The 20,230-nt window shown below is 33.4% G+C and overlaps 1 protein-coding gene across 2 annotated transcripts in view; it reads right to left on the bottom strand.

Moving 5' to 3' along the window:
- Window positions 1–7,905: 7,905 nt before the first annotated feature.
- Window positions 7,906–20,230, bottom strand: part of LOC126889381 (rab11 family-interacting protein 4) — a 330,965-nt gene continuing 318,640 nt past the window's right edge. For both annotated transcript variants that reach the window (XM_050657640.1, XM_050657639.1), the window contains exons 9-10: window positions 18,388–18,682; window positions 7,906–9,836 (exon numbers count right to left, since the gene is read on the bottom strand). In XM_050657640.1, the coding sequence (XP_050513597.1) occupies window positions 9,711–9,836; window positions 18,388–18,682 (421 nt within the window). In that variant the 3' untranslated portion in view covers window positions 7,906–9,710. The remainder of the gene's footprint in view (window positions 9,837–18,387; window positions 18,683–20,230) is intronic.

Here is a 20,230-nt window from a genome sequence, read left to right on the forward strand (position 1 = left end):
GTACAATAATTTTTATATTATTTGCACGAATCTGCCGCACATGGGTTCATAGGTACATATGAAGATACGTTATGCATTTATTAATTGGTAATTAACATAATAAGAGTTCAAAATATTTCCTAAAAAATACTTTTATACTCTTTTCAATGCCGATATTAACTTTTTGAAAAATTAATACATACAGGGTGAGAGAATTAGTAAAAAAACGACATGTTTTTACATAAAAATCAGGAAAAACACAATTTCTGGTAAATCCATTCTTCTGGTTCAGGACCTTGGTCTTACACATCAAAAAAAGAACCAACATACCAAATTTGATTGACGTCAGACTTTTCGTTTAAGAGTGATCGTGCTATTAGTCACATATGTACAGTCGCCATTTTTGTAAAAGGTAAAATTTGAGATGGAATTATATCTAAATTTGAACCTTGATGGGTGTAGTATACGTGGTCCAAATTATGTGCTTCTACCATTAAATGCACAATAATTCTTATAATATTTGCACGAATCTGCCACACACAGGTACATGTGAAGATACTTTATGCATTTATTAAATGGTAATTAACATAACTAAAAAGTTCAAAATATTTTTTACAAAATATTTTTACGCTCTTTTCAATTGCGGTATTACCATTTTGAAAAATTAATATATTCAGAGGGAAAAAATTGAAAAAAAAAACATATTTTTACATAAACAACCAGTAAAAACACAACTTCTGGTAAACTGATTCTTTTGTTTCACCATATCCATCTTTTAAATCAAAAAGAGAACCTATATACCAAATTTGGTTGGAATCGGACTTTTCGTTCAAAAGTTATGGTACTATTAAACACATATGTATAGGGGCCAGTAAAGGCAAAATCTGAGATGGCCTTATATCTTAATTTGAACCTTTATATGTGTAGTATATGTGGTCCAAATTATATGCTTGTATCATTAAATGTGCAATTGTTTCACATATCGGCCGCACTATATGTTCGATTTTGTGTTAGAAATAAAAAACTTTAGTAGGTCCAAAATGGCACAAAATCTAGGCATGGGATAAAAAATTTTATTTGAAGAAAGTGTATTTTTTGTTCTTCTTAATGGCGGTACAGGCTCGTTTTTTTAATATTGTATTTAATTACAGTGTCTAATTGTCGGGCTCAGTTGAGGATGATCTTCAGTTAATTGAAACACCAATAGCACTTAGCAATTTTATTGATATCGACTGACACTAGGGTAGTAAACCCTACAATCCCGAGAGACCGTTTGATGTACTGGTATGTTGCTTGTGCGCGAATTAGTTGAAGACTCTATTTGATGCTACATATTGATTCTAGAGAATGAAGTTAAAGGCACTTCTGGCCTGGTTGAAGTGATTCTTGAGAATGATTCTAAAACGTATTATCTATTGTTGGCAACATGAATTGGGTCATAGCCCACACGACAAAAGAACAAAGGTTTTACTTAGTCAGCTAAATTAAATGCCCATTGCCAAAATATTGTTTATAAATTGCAACAATTAAACAAATGAAATATCCCGCACATGTTTAAATATTATGTTAACAAATTGGTTCGTGTGATGTACGGGGTGATAAAAATATACTGTTCAATATCGGATATTAATTCTGAATATTTGGTATTGAACATACAGAGTAATTCCCACATACTAATATATTTCTCAAATTCTGTACCGCCATTCTTTACTATATTACAAATATGTGCATTAAAATAATGTACATTAAAAACATTTTAGAAGATCATGCTTTGCCAGTTAGTTGCCAGGCATATTGAACATTACAGATTCGTGCCAATGCACGTTAACGCACGTCTTCAGTCGCTAGGATAGTGAATACTTATCTTGATGAGATTTAATTTAAAAATTATATTGGCCACCATATTCGCAGTGAGCTTCGCTGGTATCGCCAACTAGCGGATTACTGGTGCAACTTCGGTTGGAAATTTCAAACTTATTATTTAGTTCTTATCGTGTAATATTTACAACGCAAAGAAGTAATTAGATTGTAATCGATGGTTAATATCAGTAACTACAAAATTTATGATTATTTATTTAAGATTTTGCCTACGAATATTAGTTTCCTTCTTTCTTACTTCCGATACTTTCAGAATTATCGTGTAGATGGCGCTTAGATTAATAGATTAATTATAACATAAAATGTTAAAATACCAGATTTCAGTATTTAAAGCGTAAGTATATTTAAGGTAAAAATATATGCCGCAGCTTCGGCCAACTAATATTTTTTCCTATTAATATTTTTAATTTCAATGTTTTAAATTAATCACTTTGACATTTATGTCAAATTTCCAACCGAAGTTCACTGATTTGTCACTACTGGCGCTCACGAACTTTGAAGTATCCCCTCTACCTACGAGCTCACAGCGGATAGTCCGTATCAGATTTAAATCTGATAGAGCATTTATATGACACTTTAAAACATTGCATTCAGAAAAGAAATCCTAGACCTGTGACACTGGAAGGGCTAATGATTACAGCACAATAAATTTCACTTCACCTGATAATTTCAAAATATGCAATATTTTCGTCCGTGAGTGTACCTATATAGTTGAGTATTTATTGTTATATTTCTGCCACTCTAACTTTTCCTATTCATCACGATTAATTTTCAAACAAATTAAGGCAAAATATTATACCATTATATTATATACCATTCATAAATTTGATCTCTATAGATAAAGATATGCGGTGAAAATTGATCAATCAATTGCACTGTTTTATTAAAGTAAAAGATACATTATTCAAAATAGTTAGTTTAATCGTAAATACAAAATACTTCAAATATTTTTAATATCCACTGTAGTAAACTTCAAGTAGTACGTGCTCTGAATAGTGATTGAGGATGGTCTTTCGTAAGCAGGAACATTAATGTAACCAAACTGTGCAGAAAATCTTAATATGTATTGCTGACATTCCTTGCAGGCTCCCATGTTACTTCATGGAAATTGTGGTTTTGTCTCTATCGTGATTCAAGAAAAGTGAGAGTCTGGAGTGAACCTAGACGATGAGTGATATGTACAGGTTATTTAGCCATAAACTGGTCCACAAGGACCACGGTATGGATAAATAACCATGTAGGCTAGAATAACTTCTCATCAAAGTGTTCTTCCATTTTTTTTCTGCTGTAGTTCCTGATTTAACATGGATACAAAGCCACATACTACGGCTACAGTAAAAATTGGTTTGATAATAAGAATATTATCTTTTTGGTGGCCAGCACAGTTGCCATACCTTAATCCCATCGAGCTTGTATGGTATAGGCTGCAGAGACGCATCGCTCTCACTTGGGACATTAAAATTGTACATTTTTTAATATCTGTGCTAAAGAAATTATTTATAAAGAAGAAAAAAATATGCCTAATCATTCAATTTATTTGTACAATCAAATGTTTTAGTTAAATTTATAATTAAGGCGGTGAAAGCAAAAACAAGTTTAAGTCACATTATTAAGTAGTGGTAAGCTTAAAAAACTTAACGGATCGTGCTATCCGAATATATGAACTTGAATATTTGGAGGAAAAATTGAACCATCTCAAAAAGCAAGACATTTACTAAGCAACAACATTTTGGTTTAATTTATTAATATTTTGTACGTCGAAACGTTAATAAAATTATTTTTTTAGTTAAATTGTGGCTTATTTCCCATTTAGAATAGTTGATTACAAAAATGCCACAATAGCTTCAGAACAACATCTCAAAAAAGGTTGGGATGGAGAGATTATGATCCAACAAATATCAAGCGATAATAAACCTCAAAAAAAGTCAAAAGTCGTAGTAGAAGCTATTTTTTCATGAGGTTCTAGACCCTTAAATTTAAAACCAACTTGGAAGAACACTATCAGGAGCTTGAATTCCTGCAAGTAAGTTTCGTGATGTTAAATACACCAACCTACAAATAATCGTAAAAGTAAAAAAAAAACAAATTAAATAATAAAGAAACGTAATCCTTGTTAATCCTATTTTCTCCTTAACCGTGTCTTGAAGCAATTGCATGACATAGACAATGACCATTATTATGTTGAATAAATTAGAGTTTGTAGTACTTAATGCGTTTACAAATTGGGTTATTTTATTTTTTATTCTTGTTTCCCAAATAACGTATGTATTCAAGACTAGTCAGTAAATAAAATTCAGATATAAAAATATTTTTATTAATTAACAGAGTTATATATTTATATTAATGTGTATTGTATAAATATGAAAAGTTTAGTCCCTTACGTTTTCTGCTCTGGTGGAGATTTTTCGAATTTGTGCTTACAATGTTTCTACTTGGGACAACCGCCATATTCTAATGGGAAGCATGCAGCGCCTCTCCCTTATAGGGAGCAAGGAATATTACATATTTTCTTGGAGAAATAATTGCGTATATTGTTTATTAAATCACTTACTACAAAACACAGTTTATATAATCAAAAGTTATCAAAATATACATGCTCAGAAATAAATTGAATATTTGCGTTCACTGAAAACGAATATATGTATATCCGTTGAGTCAGTCAGCTAACCTAACTCAATAGTCTATTTACACAAGAATAAAAAAAAACGCCGTAAAACTGAGTGGCTCACACAATACTCCAGCTCCAAAAGAGCTGATATTACGTGGCGCAAAAATGTATTTTCATTTTGATGGAAAATAAAATTACAGTTTTATTTTGAAGGATTTTGCCATAGTATTTGCTAAATTTGAAGCAAAACGCGCCACAAAAGAGTACCTTTGATAAAGTGGGCAGTTTGAGGCTCTTTTGTGGCGTGTTTTACTTCAAATATAGCAAATACTATGGAAAAATTTTTCAAAATAAAGCTATAATTTTATTTTCCATCAAAATGAAAATACATTTTTGCGCCACGTAATATTCATATCAGCTCTTTTTTAGCTGGAATATTGTGCGCGCCACTAATTTTTACGGCGTTTAGCGTTTTTTATTCTTGTATCATGAGTTTTTCAAAGTTTTTTATAAATTAACTGTCTGAACTTGCTTTGTTTGCCGCATTATCGCCTAAATGTGATAGTGGTTACGACACTAAACTTGTGATAGGGCAATCCAAGTTAATATCCCAGCCAATATTTATTTTTTCAATATAATTCTTTGCGTTCATCGAATGTACCTACAGTAGATTTTTTTCTATTCGGAATAGATTGAAAAAAAATATTGGGATGGCTGGAAAATGAACTCGGATCGCCCGATCAAGTTAACACGTTAAGCCCCGGCATGAATTTTTTTTGTGAGTTCTGTGGACCGGTAACTAATTTTAATACGGCTGTGAGAGACACGGTTAGGTCACGCGGTCTGCCAAAATCACAGCACCGTGAGATAGATGCTGTCTCAGGCGGGGCTTAACGTGTTAAGCGTCGTAACCATTATATTTCGGTGATAATGGATTATAATTTGGAGCTCGATAACTTCTAAATGGTTTAATCAATTTTGATCACTAAACATGAGTTTGACATGTATTTACAAGGAGGGTCTCATGTACTAAACGTCAAATAAGGTATCTAAGGGTATTATAGGATTTACTGAGCTTAACAAACCGTTTTCCCATCGGAAATGGATTTGATGATACTTATGACGCCTATAACTTAAAAATTCGAATTTTCTTAGATATGAGGTATACATCGTTAGACGCGTTTGGGATCCCTTTACAAACGCTCAGTTTTTGGCGCAATTCGTAGGTGGAAATTTTGAGTAATTGTCGAAAAATCAAAATTTTTAAAGTTCAATTTTTCAGTTTTTCGACTATACTGCGTCGTGTGTATGTTCGATCCTGACCACTTAGGCACCATTTGAAAGCTAAACTCAAGCCCTACCGATTTGGTGTATTTGTGGTTTTCCTATCCCTCTTTAAACCTGAGATACATTCACTCAACAAAATATGCCCTGTTGTGCCTACCCAGTGTTATAGATGTCTAGAAAAAAAAATTTAGATCGGTGTAACTTTTCCACACACATACACACGTACATATATACCCACAAACATTTTCCCCTTTTTAAATAGAAAATAAGTAAAATTTCTGAGCTCGGTAACTTTTGAACGGTATAACTGACTTTACAAGTACCCGAATTTTGTACTCTAAGTACATTTTGGGTACTCAGTACCCAGTGCCCGAGTACATTTTCAATAAAGTACTCGGTCCTCGTACCCGTAGCGTATGGGTAAAATACCCGGTACCCGCGTTTATTATACGAGTACATTTTCCGAGAACTTTTTGCAAGTCTAAACTTGTCGCTGCATGTGGGACACCAAATTGATAGTAACACGCAAAACGCCGTTTTAAGTATCAGTCCTTCGCAAAGTCAAACAAACGCCTATTCTCTTATGCCATAATAATTAATAGCCCTTCAAGAAATGCTCTGAAGAACTGATGAAACTTTGAAAAATTAGTTATCTTAAAAGCCAATAAAATTAATCAGTGAGTGTGAGTGGTGTTATACTGTTGAGTGGTGAGTGGTGTTAAGGCCGGTTTCAAAATTACTCAAACCAGTTATACATATGACCTGCTATCTACGGCTACCTTTATAATATGGACTCGGCCAAATATTGACATATTTTTAAAGCCCATTTTATAGAAATTGAATGTGAATGTTAGTCAAAATAATTTTGTCTATTTGTTGATGGAAATTCCCAGTACTATTTATTAGGACCTATTGTATCTACCTAAACAGGAGATTAAAACCTTCATCGGGTCGGTGGTCACAATAGGTTCTTAAAATCCTATAATAAAATGTCGTAAAAGTGTTGTAAAAGAGAAACGTTTATCACTATTTATAAGTATGATTACAATTCACAAAAGTTGGCCGAAAAATATAGTGTAAAAACTCAAATTATCAAAGGATATAAAAAAAAATAAAAGTGGGTTGAAAAATTCTTTAAAAAAGCTTAACATCAATTTGTTTTTTCCGTAGTATAGTTTTGTTTTATATTAGGATATTAAAGTAGTTTTAGTAGTTTCCGTATATAATTATATTGGCTTTTATTAACAAAATAAACAAAGTTCCAAAGATCTTTTGTGTATTTGTGGACTATAAAAACTGGAAATACCAGCCACCTTTCTATATCGGCCAATAGTTCCTTCATTTTTAGTGGCCGTTACTGACAGGTTTTATTGTTTTAACAACGGTTGTATGTTATTTTATGTTTTCATGACTCATAAATAAATATTTTAGAGAGACAGAAATAATTATTACCTTCTTACCTTTTTTCGGGTTCTATATTCAAATGTACTCGAAATAAGTACCTGAGAAATTCGGGTAATTGTACTTTGAGTATTGTACTCTAAGTACTTTTTTTGAGCAATGTACTCGGTACTCTGTACTCGTTCCTGAAATATGAAAAGTACCCGAGTACAATTTATCAGTACCCGGCCCAGCTCTGCCTATACCCTTGGATCAAAATGGATGGTTGTCAAATGGACTGATGGGTCTTTTCCTAAACTTTAAGATGGGATTTGCCCCATTTTTCAAGTCGATCAGTGCCAGAATCGAAAACTTCGCATATATGTGTCGCATGTAGGGGGGTGTGCGCCACTGGCGAGAACTATCGTTCTCTGGGATTAAAATGTAGGTGAAACCGAAATAAAACAGTATTTTTAAAAAATGTGTAACGTTTTTGTTTTTGGAGAAAGTGTAAAATGTATTTCAACCCTCACGCTTGTCCAAATGTACCAACAAGTTAGTTTTAGCACCCATGTACCCAGGTTCTTAGTAAGTAGTAATCAGCACATTGTTTTGTCATAACAATTATGTGACTTCGCTGCATTTCACCGCCTTCATTAATAATATACGTTAATTATGTGGTTATCCAATGCAAAATTTAAAAAAATGAGCAAATTACTCTAACTTTCGAATTTAACAAATTTTCAACAATATATAAAATAAACATTTCAAAATATTTTAATGACATTTGTATTTAAAATCGTTTCAAATAACAACATCAGTATTATTAAATACATACAGCAAGACCAACAATGTATATATAAAACTTTTTACAATATTAATATATACAATAATCACTATTTCTACACTATATTCGCAGATTGGTTGCACAGATTCTTTGTTTTGGATATTATCTCAAACTACGCACACCGGCAAAATTAAAGGAATACCTTAAAAATTTGACATGTTTGATGTCTCGGATTTTCTAAAGCAGTTGTCCGATTTGAGTGATTTTTTTAATAGTATGTTATAGCCTTATTATTTAAGAATATCGGTGTAATAATATTGTTGCTAGACAGGTAAAGGTCATTTTATACCGGGTGTAACAATCATACTGTGTTTTTTCCTTAAAGTTTGGAACACCCTGTGGAATATTCTAGCATACAGAAAATATTGGAATTAAAACTCAATTATAACCTTAGGCTTTCTTAACATTTTCTTTTTTGATTCATTTGCTTACGTTGGGTAATAAAAAAGTTAAAAACTTTAACAACTAGCCATGATCTTCATCAATACAGGGTGTGTCTAAATAAGTGCGACAAATTTTAAGGGGTAATTCTGCATGAAAAATTATTGACCGTTTGCTTTATATAAACGTATGTCCCCAAACGCTTCGTTTCCGAGATAAGGGATGTTAAATTTTTCTTACAAACTGACGATTTATTTATTGCTCTAAAACTGTTTGAGATATTAAAATTAAATTTGGTAGGTTATTGCGCATTTTTTGACATACAATTAAGAATTTTATATTCACCATTGGAGTGAATATGGGTATAAACATTTTAAATATATCCCGTATGCACGCCAATGGTCAATATAAAATTAGTAGTTGTATGTCAAAAAATGCATAATAACTACCTCTTAAAACCTACCTAATTTCATTTGCATATCTCAACCGGTTTTAGAGCAATAAATAAATCGTCAGTTTGTAAGAAAAAATTCAACATCCCGTGCCTCGGAAACGAAGCATTTGCGGACATATGTTTATAAAGCAAACCGTCATTAATTTTTCATGCAGAATTATCCCTTAAAGTTTGTCGCACTTATTTAGAAACACCCTGTATTGATGAAGAACATGGCTAGTTGTTAAAGTACATAACTTTTTTATTATCCAACATAAGCAAATGAATCAAAAAAGAAAATGTTAAGAAAGCCTAAGGCTACAATTGAGTTTTAATTTCAATATTTTATTTATGCGGGAATATTTCACAGGGTGTTCCTAATTTTAAGAAAAAAACACCGTATGATTGTTACACCCGGTATAAAATTACATTTACCTGTCTAGCATCAATGTTATTACACCAATATTCTCAAATAATAAGGCTATAACCTACTAAAAAAATCACTGAAATCGGACAACAGGTTTAGGAAATTCGAGACATCAAACATGTCCCATTTTTAAGGTGTTCCTTTAATTTTGCCGGTGTGTGTATTTTATAGCACTTTCGGAGACTTCTAATTTAAAACTCGTCACTTAAAAATTAGTCTCGAGTATACCGAGAAGTTTAAAATCGGATACAAAATTCCTCCCGAATAGACCGGGTATCAGCAAGTTGACAAATACACATTACAATAGTATAATACATGACAAAATAAAAATTAAAACTTTATAAAAACCAAAACATACGACCTGCGCCTAAAAATCATTTTTGGAAACATATACGTTGAATGTATAACAAGTGCATCAACATTTACTGTCCAACATTTAATATCACGATAAAAGTCTATTATTTTAACTATCAATCACATTTTTTTATATCTATACAGGCCTATGTTTGACTTCGAGAAGTTGAGGGTGATTCTCAACGATGTTCAAGAGTATTCCTTCGATGTAAGTTCTTAACTGCCGGTTCACTTCTTGTTGCTCTTTCAACGCTTTTTGAACCTAAAGAAATATCAAATTATTAAAAATTCTAAATTACATATAATATATTATTATTGTGTCCCATATAGCACACAACGTCCGATGGACGTCCATGTAACGTACATTTAAAGTCCAAACGTCCATGGACCAAAACTAGACGTACTATGTACGTACATTACGCGACGTCGCGTCGATTAGATGTTTGATTTCAACGTACATTGGACATCCATTTGTGGTCCATGGAGATTTTACACAAAACGCGATTATTATGAGTAATTATTAGTTTCTTGTTTTAATCAAAGCAATATTATTAATAGAATATAAAAAGCTTCCAATAAATGCAGTCACATATTTTTTCATAATCGAATTAAAACACACTGAACCACTTAAATTTTTTAATTAAACCTATATAATAATATTAGATGATGATACAATGATCGTGAACTTTTTCAGTATAACAGAGCTACATCGGTAATTATAGTCCTTACAAGAATTAGACACTACCAATTTAAATCTTAAATGGGCATTTGTAAATGTTAAATTTCCCGCCTTGCAATATTTGTCCGCCATTGAATGTCTTTTTAGTTATCGTTACCAACTGGCGCGGCGCGGCGTATTTCATCTTCATGACTTCATCTTCATTCTTCATGCTCCTAAACTAAACAATTTTTGTATGTGCATGCTGCCGCATACGCCGCCATCAACTGAATCTCATTTTTATTAAATTATTACATACAATATAATACATCCTGTGAATGCTGTGATATATACCTTTGTGTTTGCTGTTTATCGTGCAAGTTCAGTCGTGCACCTATATATTCTAATAAAGTTGTTATAGTAAAAAAAAAAAATAAAAAACGTCTCTTGTGTAATATTTTAATGTATAAGTTTCAGTATTAATGGAACTATTTCATATAAGGGCTTTTTGCTATGTATTCACAAAATTATAGATACTAGATTGCTTTGTGAAAAGTGGGCTAAAAATTAAAAATGTTCATAAGACGTACATTGAATGTACATCAGATATACATTGAATATACATAAGGCGTACACTGAAAGCTCCAACAACGTACACTGTTCGTTTGTTGCGGACGTTCTATGGAGGTCCAATTTTGTGAACTCTGGACGTTCGTTGGACGTCCATCGGATGTCCATTGTACCTTAGCGGGACGTCCATTGGACGTTCCAATGTACACAGATGTATGTAGGTCCATTGGATGTCCATAAAACGTACTTGTGCTATCTGGGGTGTTGCCTGAACTGAATACATCACCTTCACTAGTTATTTGTTCGTTCAAAAAGATTAAAAATTTACTTTTAAAATTTTATATTTTTTATATATTTCTCGATTTTCATTTAGTTTGTTTTATGTTAATTAAATTAAATGAATTCTCACGAATACTGAGAAGCTAGACTGAGCCTGTAAAGAGAATAAACAAATTCGGAAAACCTATCAAACCATAAAATTCTCAGAACTCGTTATTTACGAATCAATGAAGCTTCGCGGAATTGATGGCTTTGAGAACCGTGTGAACTATTGTTGTTCTGTCCCTCCACATATTTTTTCTTTTATATTTAATTAGTAATTAATATCATAAGTTCTTATTATTATTCATTTTTATTTTGTTTAACCGTGTGTGTATGCTTTAATTACGTACCAATACGGCCCTGTAGGCGCTATCCCCAAGCTCAAATCCATTTGAGAGCTTGTGGACGCCAGGGAGATACAGGCATTCTTCAGATATGTATAAGACTTTCAGTGTGAAACAACACAGTGTTATATAGTTTTTCAATTCAACCAGAGTGACAGAAAACCGCAGCCCAGCCTAGTACTAAAGGAAGAAAAAGACGACAGCATAAAAGGTACTGTACAAATATCATACACGCACTTCAATTATTAATTAATAAATTTGCTTTAACCCTTTTCAACATATCATATAAAACCAGCACCTGCACTTAAATAAATGTCTTATTTCTAATTTTTTCATCATATAAGAACAATTGTAGTGTTCTAAAGAGTTTCTTGAGATATCGTAGTGTTACACTGGGCTCCTTACAATGAAGTATATTTCTTAATAACGATGAAAAAGTAACGAAAGTGTGTTCAGATTATTACATTTCTGGAAAATATAACAAGCCAAAGGGATGTGGTAAGACAATTGAATGTTAGTCAACTGACTATGCAAAGAAGACGAGAGTGGAATTAGCATGTGACGAGAATGCACAACGAGAAAATAGCCCGTATAGCCAGGGATTCGAAGCCAACAGGCAAGAGACCAAGAGGAAGACCCTTTAAAAGGTGGCGAGGTAGCTGGCAGTCAACATCACAGCTACGAGTACAAGCTCAAAATCGGTTAGGAACAGGCCAAGAGGTCTAATATAAGAAGAAGAATAAGAAAAAGAGAACTTACCAACGATTTCTTGAGACTCGATCTCATCAACAGCGACCCGATACGAGTGCCGAAAGATAGACAGCAGTCAGAAAAGATCGCGTTCTTACTGTTTCTGCATTGCGAAACCGGACGCAAACTGCTAGAATGCCTCAAAGACATATTCAGCAAGTCCAAGGATCAGTAATAAGCGTGTCTACTGTTCGACGAAGGTTAAGATAATAGAGTTTGACAGCATGCAATCCAGTAACAGAGCCATTACTTACTGCAGCACACAAAAGACGCAGACTTGCATTTACTCGTGAACACGTCAGTTGGACAATAGACGATTGCAGGAAAGTATTGTTTACAGATGAGTATAGAGTTTGGAATATCAATTTGTGGTAAAGTTAGTCGAAATAAGGTCTACAGAGGGCTGGAAAACGTTTGCTGCCTGCACTCGGTCACACAGGGATGCTTTTTTGGTGAGTCAGTAATGTTTTGGGCAGGGTTGTTTTTGAGGCACACACGGATTTCGTCTTGATTGAGAGGGGCGCATTAACAACACACAGGTACATAACGGAGATTCTATATAGCATCATATGATGATATATGCTGGGTTTATTGGCAATGGTGTTCTGCTAATGCAAGATAATGCGAGACCACACACGGCAAGGATTGTAACACAGTATCTTGAAGATAATGGTATTACAAAAATGGACCGACCTTCTTAAAGTCCAGACCTTAATCATATTGAGCATATATGGAGCCTTCTCAAAAGACGTGTCAGACGTCGTATACGTACTCCAACAACAAGTGAAAAGTTTCGAATAGCTCTCATTGAACCCTATAATTCAATTATTGTGACAACTGTACCTGTAATGGTTCATCTAAATTTTCAATGCATCTATTATTTTTCGGGAATACGTAAATTCGGCCCCAAGGAAGATTACGCCCAAAATAACGAGTAAATTGGGTCCCAAACTTTGTTTCTACCTGACATTGCATATGTAAATTCGGTCCCCAGTAAATTAGAACGCCCTCTAACGGGGAATAAGTGAAATGAATTTCGACTCGATTCAAGTTCTCTGTTTAACCCAGGTATGACAATGCCAAAAGGCACCGTGAGGAAAATATTCCAATTTACGGTTCAGAGAACCTGTCTGAAACGAGTCTGTGTACTCTAATACAGAGTATGGCATTAGTAAAATAAGAAAATCTACGGTTTCGTTTTGATTTAAATCTGTATCCCTCCATCCTCCGATAGTACTATTTCTAGGTCTACCTGTTGTCAAGGAGGCTCTGAGGAAGACAAATTTGCACCAACACGACCGTAGTTTCTCGATATAAATTAAAACTAGTTATATCGAGAAACTACGGTCGTGTTGGTGCAAATTTGTCTTCCTCAGAGCCTCCTTGACAACAGGTAGACCTAGAAATAGTACTATCGGAGGATGGAGGGAGACAGATTTAAATCAAAATGAAACTGTAGATTTTCTTATTTTACTAATGCCATACTCTGTATTAGAGTACACAGACTCGTTTCATACAGGTTCTCTGAACCGTAAATTGGAATATTTTCCTCACGGTGCCTTTTGGTATTGTCATACCTGGGTTAAACAGAGAACTTGAATCGAGTCGAAATTCATTTCACTTATTCCCCGTTAGAGGGCGTTCTAACCATACTGCGATATAAATAGTTTTAATTTATATCGAGAAACTACGGCCGTGTTGGTGCAAATTTGTCTTCCTCAGAGCCTCCTTGACGACAGGTAGACCTAGAAATAGTACTATCGGAGGATTGAGGGAGACATATTTAAATCAAAACGAAACCGTAGATTTTCTTATTTTACTAATGCCATACTCTGTATTAGAGTACACAGACTCGTTTCATACAGGTTTTCTGAACCGTAAATTGGAATATTTTCCTCACGGTGCCTTTTGGTATTGTCATACCTGGGTTAAACAGAGAACTTGAATCGAGTCGAAATTCATTTTACTTATTCCCCGTTAGAGGGCGTTCTAACCATACTGCGATATAAATAGTTTTAATTTATATCGTGAAACTACGGTCGTGTTGGTGTAAATTTGTCTTCCTCAGAGTCTCCTTGACAACAGGTAGACCTAGAAATAGTACTATCGGATGGAGGGAGACAGATTTAAATCAAAAAGAAACCGTATATTTTCGTATTTTACTAATGCCATACTCTGTATTAGAGTACACAGATTCGATTCATACAGGTTCTCTGAACCGTAAATTGGAATATTTTCCTAACGATGCCTTTTGGTATTGTCATACCTGGGTTAAATAGAGAACTTGAATCGAGTCGAAATTCATTTCTCGAATAAATATTTGTTTATTTCGATACCAATAATTACAGTTAATTAGAAATTTTTTTTTGGCAATTTCCCCTTGACAGAGTCGCCTATAGATTTGGCAATAAAGTCAGAATCATCAAAGCATTAGTAGTCAAATTTCAACAAATGTTTTTAATTTTTACTAAAATAGTAACAATCCACGAGGAAAAGTTTTCCTTTAGTCGGCTGTATACCATACATTACACAAAACAAGTAAAATCCTTTATGAAAGGTATCTTATTTATTAAAATTCCCTAAAAAGGGCTACATCACAGAACTAGTTTTCGATCGGATAACCCATCATAATCAGTGCTGACCTAAAATAAGTATAACCTGATAAGTTAACGCAAAGTTTTTGAAATTTTGATCATGGACATAAATTAACATAATTTCCAACAACTACCAACTATTTAAATAAATTCAATAACTGAGAAATTTAAATCAACACAAAATGCGTTTCCAAATCCTAGGTGTGACCACAAAAGGATTTCATGTGTAATGTTGTCTACCTACTTCCATCATGGACAAATACCACCTGATTGCATTTTAATACAGCTACTCTAAATACATAACTATAACATCAAGTTTAATTTTACTTTAATTTTACTTTTAATTTTGTATTTAATTGATTATTTATCACAGTGAAGTGATGGTTGTTACTGTTTTCAATTTTAACAAGCTTTACACCAGTGACTACATAACTAATAAGTAAATATTTCAACTTCCTGTGGAACTGTCATGTCATCATTCAGGATTTCCGTTATCAGTCGCCACCAGTCGCCATCAGTCTATTCAACATGTCAACTACTTAATTTGGGCTCAAATGGTACCTCGAGCAGATTACATGTGATATTTTGTGCATCCATGTTCAATCTCACAATTATATTCAATGTCTCTATGACGGATCAAGTTTAAAGGGTTTTTACCCGAATATTTTTGTATTTTGGTGGTTAGCATGTCAGCATCTTGTGATTATAACCTATCACCTTTTTAAAATCGTAGTCAAAATTTCAAAAACTTTGCGTTAGGTAACTTATCAGGTTATACTTATTTTAAACAAACTGGAACATGAAGTAAAAACCACTTCTATGTAAAAGGTATATTTACTAAAAATTTTTAGAATCCCAATGGATTCAATAAAATGAGTTCATCAGAACGTTTTCAAACCTATCGGTCCATCATCAGTGAATTTGAATACTTGCAAAATAGCCCCAGAACCAAACAATGGTTGTGATTATAAATAAATCTACATTATGTTAAAATAAATTTAAAATGGCTAAACGCCGATGTTCAGGGATTAAACCTCTGGGAACATGGTGAAACTCTACCCGAGGACCCAATCAACCATCTTCGGTCAACGATGACTGATTATTTTAACATAATGTAGATTTATTTATAATCACAACCATTGTTTGGTTCTGGGGCTATTTTGCAAGTATTCAAATTCACTGATGATGGACCGATAGGTTTGAAAACGTTCTGATGAACTCATTTTATTGAATCCATTGGGATTCTAAAAATTTTTAGTAAATATACCTTTTACATAGAAGTGGTTTTTACTTCATGTTCCAGTTTGTTTAACTATAAGGTATACAGCCAACCCAGGGAACTACCCCTTTTTAGTATACTTATTTTAGGTCAGTACTGATGATGATCGGTCATCTGCTCGAACACTAGTTCTGTGATATAGCTCTTTTTAGGGAATTTTAAAAAATATACCTATTAAAATAGTAACATTTTTAGAAATTTTACTATTTGTGACTTTGTGAAAATACATGTCGCTCATCTGGAAGAAAAGTGTCACAACTCAAAAAACAACTTTTTCAGGAGAGACATAAATATATTTTTTAGATTTTAATTTAACGGTACCTTTAAACTTTAAACGGTACCTTTTAACTGCTAAAATTTACAAATTAAAAACGAAGAATATGGCTAAGTGAATGTTTCTCATTTGGGTAAGAAGCAAAACAAAAAAACTATGATATATGAATTAAGAAAGAAAAAAAAGATCAAAATTTTGAGTTATATCACTTTTCTTTTAAAATATTGGTCACTTGTTTAAGCATTAATGAAACATACCTATACAGCGTTTCACGTTAAGAACGGAACATTGCTTAGATATGCCAATGTATTTCTTATGGACGATAGAAGCGCGCCGATGCCACGCAGTACTGATTACAATGAATCGTATATCGGCAGTCGAGTAGACACCCGTATCCGAGAGGTTTGGTAACACTGATCTCCATAAGCGCAATGTTCCGTTCTTAACGTGAAACATAGTATAGGACACTTTTCGAAATACAACGGATTTATTGATAAATAACAAAACGTTCACGTCAAACGTCAGAGCATAACCTCAAAAATGTCATTGTTCCGGAATAAAAATATTCATTTTACCGCCAAAGGAATAATGACACTATCGCCATCTTACGAAGTTGGAAGTAAACATCTATGTGACACTTTTCTTGGTGAAAGTATAGGATTTTTGGACTCAATTTAACAATACGAGTATAACTGGAATTATGCATTTTTTGAGTTGTGTCACTTTTCTTCCGGACGAGGGATGTATATTTGTGAAAATTACAAATACATATTCTACTACTAATAGACTAGGAGCCGGTATAGGTGAAATTTGCTTATCATTTTAGGCACCATAAGACCCTATAACTTAATATAGTAGAACCTAAAAGGTAGGCTTCATCACACAGAGAATTCAATTTTTTCATTTTTTTAAGTTGTATGTGATTAAAAAAAACCCAGAGTAATTTTAACCCACCTCCCCCTTCCCAATACCCCACCATCAAAAACTTCACTTTTCGTTTTTATTTTTTTAGGTGGGATCCAATCAATTTTAAAATTTCAAAAAATTCATAGGCGTGGTTGACGCTTTTACAAAACATGTCTATTTTTTATAGATCCGTAGATTAAGTGTACATAACCTCAAAAAAATGAATTTTTTTTTAGAAAAAAGGGTATAACTTTTTTTTTGGAGGGGGCTGGAGGTCTTATTTTCTAATTATTTCTAATTATTTTCTATTTTGTGTATTTTATCAAACACTATGTTTTTAATTTTTTTCGGAATTTTCCGAATGTTCGCCACCTTCAAAAATCAAAAAAACTGTTTTTTGGGGGGTTTTTGGGGATTTTCCCTAGTTTATAGACTTCAGAATAGATCAAATCAATGTTTTTTTATAGGTTATATGTAAATTAAAGTAACTGGGTCCTTGAGAACATTTAAACATGGGAGAAACAGGTCCAAACCCCGAAAAACCCCATAAAAACAGTTTTTTGGGAAAATTCTGAAAAAAATTTAAAACATAAGTATGTAGTGTTTAATAAAATACACACAATAGAAAAAAAATAGACCTCCAGCCCCCTTCAAAAAAAAGTTATACGCTTTTTCCAAAATTTTTGAGGTTATGCACACTCAACCTACGGATATATAAAAAATAGACATGTTTTGTAAAAGCGTCACCCACGCCTATGAATTTTTTGAAATTTTAAAATTGATTGGATCCCACCTAAAAAAAATAAAACCGAAAAATGAAGTTTTTGATGATGGGGGAAGGGGGAAGGGGGCGGTGGGTTAAAATTACGCCGAGTCTTATTTAATCACATAGAACTGTGTTATGGAGGGTACCTTTTAATTTATTTATCCCGACCAGAAGTGGAAAGTTTGATGCGCCACTGTCGACGCATGTGCCACTAAAAAGTGACGGCACAGTGTTCATTCGTTTTCTATTAGGTTCTACTACTTAAGATAGGGTCTTATTGTGCCTAAAATGATTAGCAAATTTCACCTATATAACGGCTCTTAGTCTATACGTGCTTAACATTAAACTCACCTCATCTTGCGACATCACATCTAATTCAGCTGCCAAACTATTTTCACCTATCGAAAGGATCCTACCGGTTTCTAAACCTGCATGTAATAAACTGGCTTGTAGTTCCTCGTTAACTTCTCTTAACTCTGAATTTTCTGACCTTAAATTCGTCATTTCTTCATGTAACTCTTCTAACCTCAAAGTTTCGGGAGAAGTGGTCGGAAGGGCCGGGGTTCTGGCTTCCAGTCTTAATCTTTCTATTTCTTTCGACAAGTCTTCTGAGAGTTGTACTTGAGCTTCATATTCACGTTTTAACCTAAAACATTACTTAATGTCAGGATGTGTTACACTAGGAGTCGTACAGTGGATTTTAAAAAACAATTTGCTCTGATTTTTTCACCCCATATGTACGATAGAGTCAATGCTTCATATATCATTTTGTGCACGTTCTTATTACCCATGCATGGACACCAAAAGCGATTTCTTGATGCAACCCCTGTAGCAACAAAAAAATAAATAAAGGGGGGGTTGAAAAAAATATATTTTTTTTGCTTTTTGACCCATATGGACATATGCTCCATCAATAGGGTATTTCATAATGTATATGATTATTGCAACACCCCTGCGGAAACTACCCCTATCCTTAAAAATAAACTGCAGAAACTACCCCTATCATTTGGAGAGCATGTTTTTACGATTTTCTCATTACCTATGCATTTTTTTAAAACAAAACTTACACTGAATTAAAGACCGCTATTTTCTCTACAAATATGGTCCTATGCATTTTTTTCGTATAAGCAACCGTTACGGCACAGTGGCGCCTAAACCTCAGAAATGCTTTGGCGGACTCCAGTTTTTGTTTTTTTTTTCGTCACCTATTCATTTTATTGATAACGTACTTATGGAAAATAAAAGAATACACTGTCTGCTACACATTATGACCTATGCATATTTTATTTTCTTTGCACCCTAAAGCCACAGTGGTGGTTTAAAATCAATTTTTGATTATTTTCTTTATTAATTCTCCTTTTTTTTTGGTGGTTCCGGGGAAAATATGGAGGTGTATTAAACAAATTTTGTAAATAACACCAGTACATGGATAATCGCTGAAAGTTTTTTTACTCTAGCATAGACGGTTCAGATGGTATAAAAAGGGGTTTTTTAAAATGTAACACCCTGTAATTAAAAAAATTGCAATTGCCCTTAAATGAAACCTATACCAAAAATCAGCCACTTATTTGTGATTAATTAATAAGCCGCAGGGTTACTTCTTAATTTTCATTACAGTTAGGGAAAAATAATTTTTTTAAAACATCTTTTTTAAAAATTTGTCAACTTTGGGGGGCCACCCCCGCTAAACGGTGGGTGATAGACATATGCTGTCGGGAAATAAATAGTAGGAAATATAGTCCTCTTTATTTTACTATTAAATAAATTTTTTGCAAAACGTACAGGAAGGGCTACGTTTAGCAAAAACCACAAATTACCACCTTTAAAGGGATGAAAAGGGGGGTTCCGGGGCAAAATTTTTGAAGAAAATGTTAGTCTCATAATATGCACCCCTTGATATACCATAAAAAAAATAAAACCGGACTTGTGTCCATTTTGCGAGGTTCAACCTCTGTTTCCTACACTAGATAACAGAAACGGATAACAGAAAAAACAGAGTACAAAATACCAATTATTACAAAATACCTGTTTCGTGGATTGCATAAAGGTTTTCGATTCAGTAAAACGCGATCATCTCTGGAGTATAATGGTAAATATGGATGTGGGAGGGGCTAACCACCTAGTTAAGATAAGAAATCTGTATGATAAAAACTAAGCCAAAGTTAAAGTATATGGAATAAAATCAAATGCGTTC

This window comes from Diabrotica virgifera, chromosome 8 (genome assembly GCF_917563875.1).
Source record: "Diabrotica virgifera virgifera chromosome 8, PGI_DIABVI_V3a".
Taxonomy (NCBI): Eukaryota; Metazoa; Arthropoda; class Insecta; order Coleoptera; family Chrysomelidae; genus Diabrotica; species Diabrotica virgifera.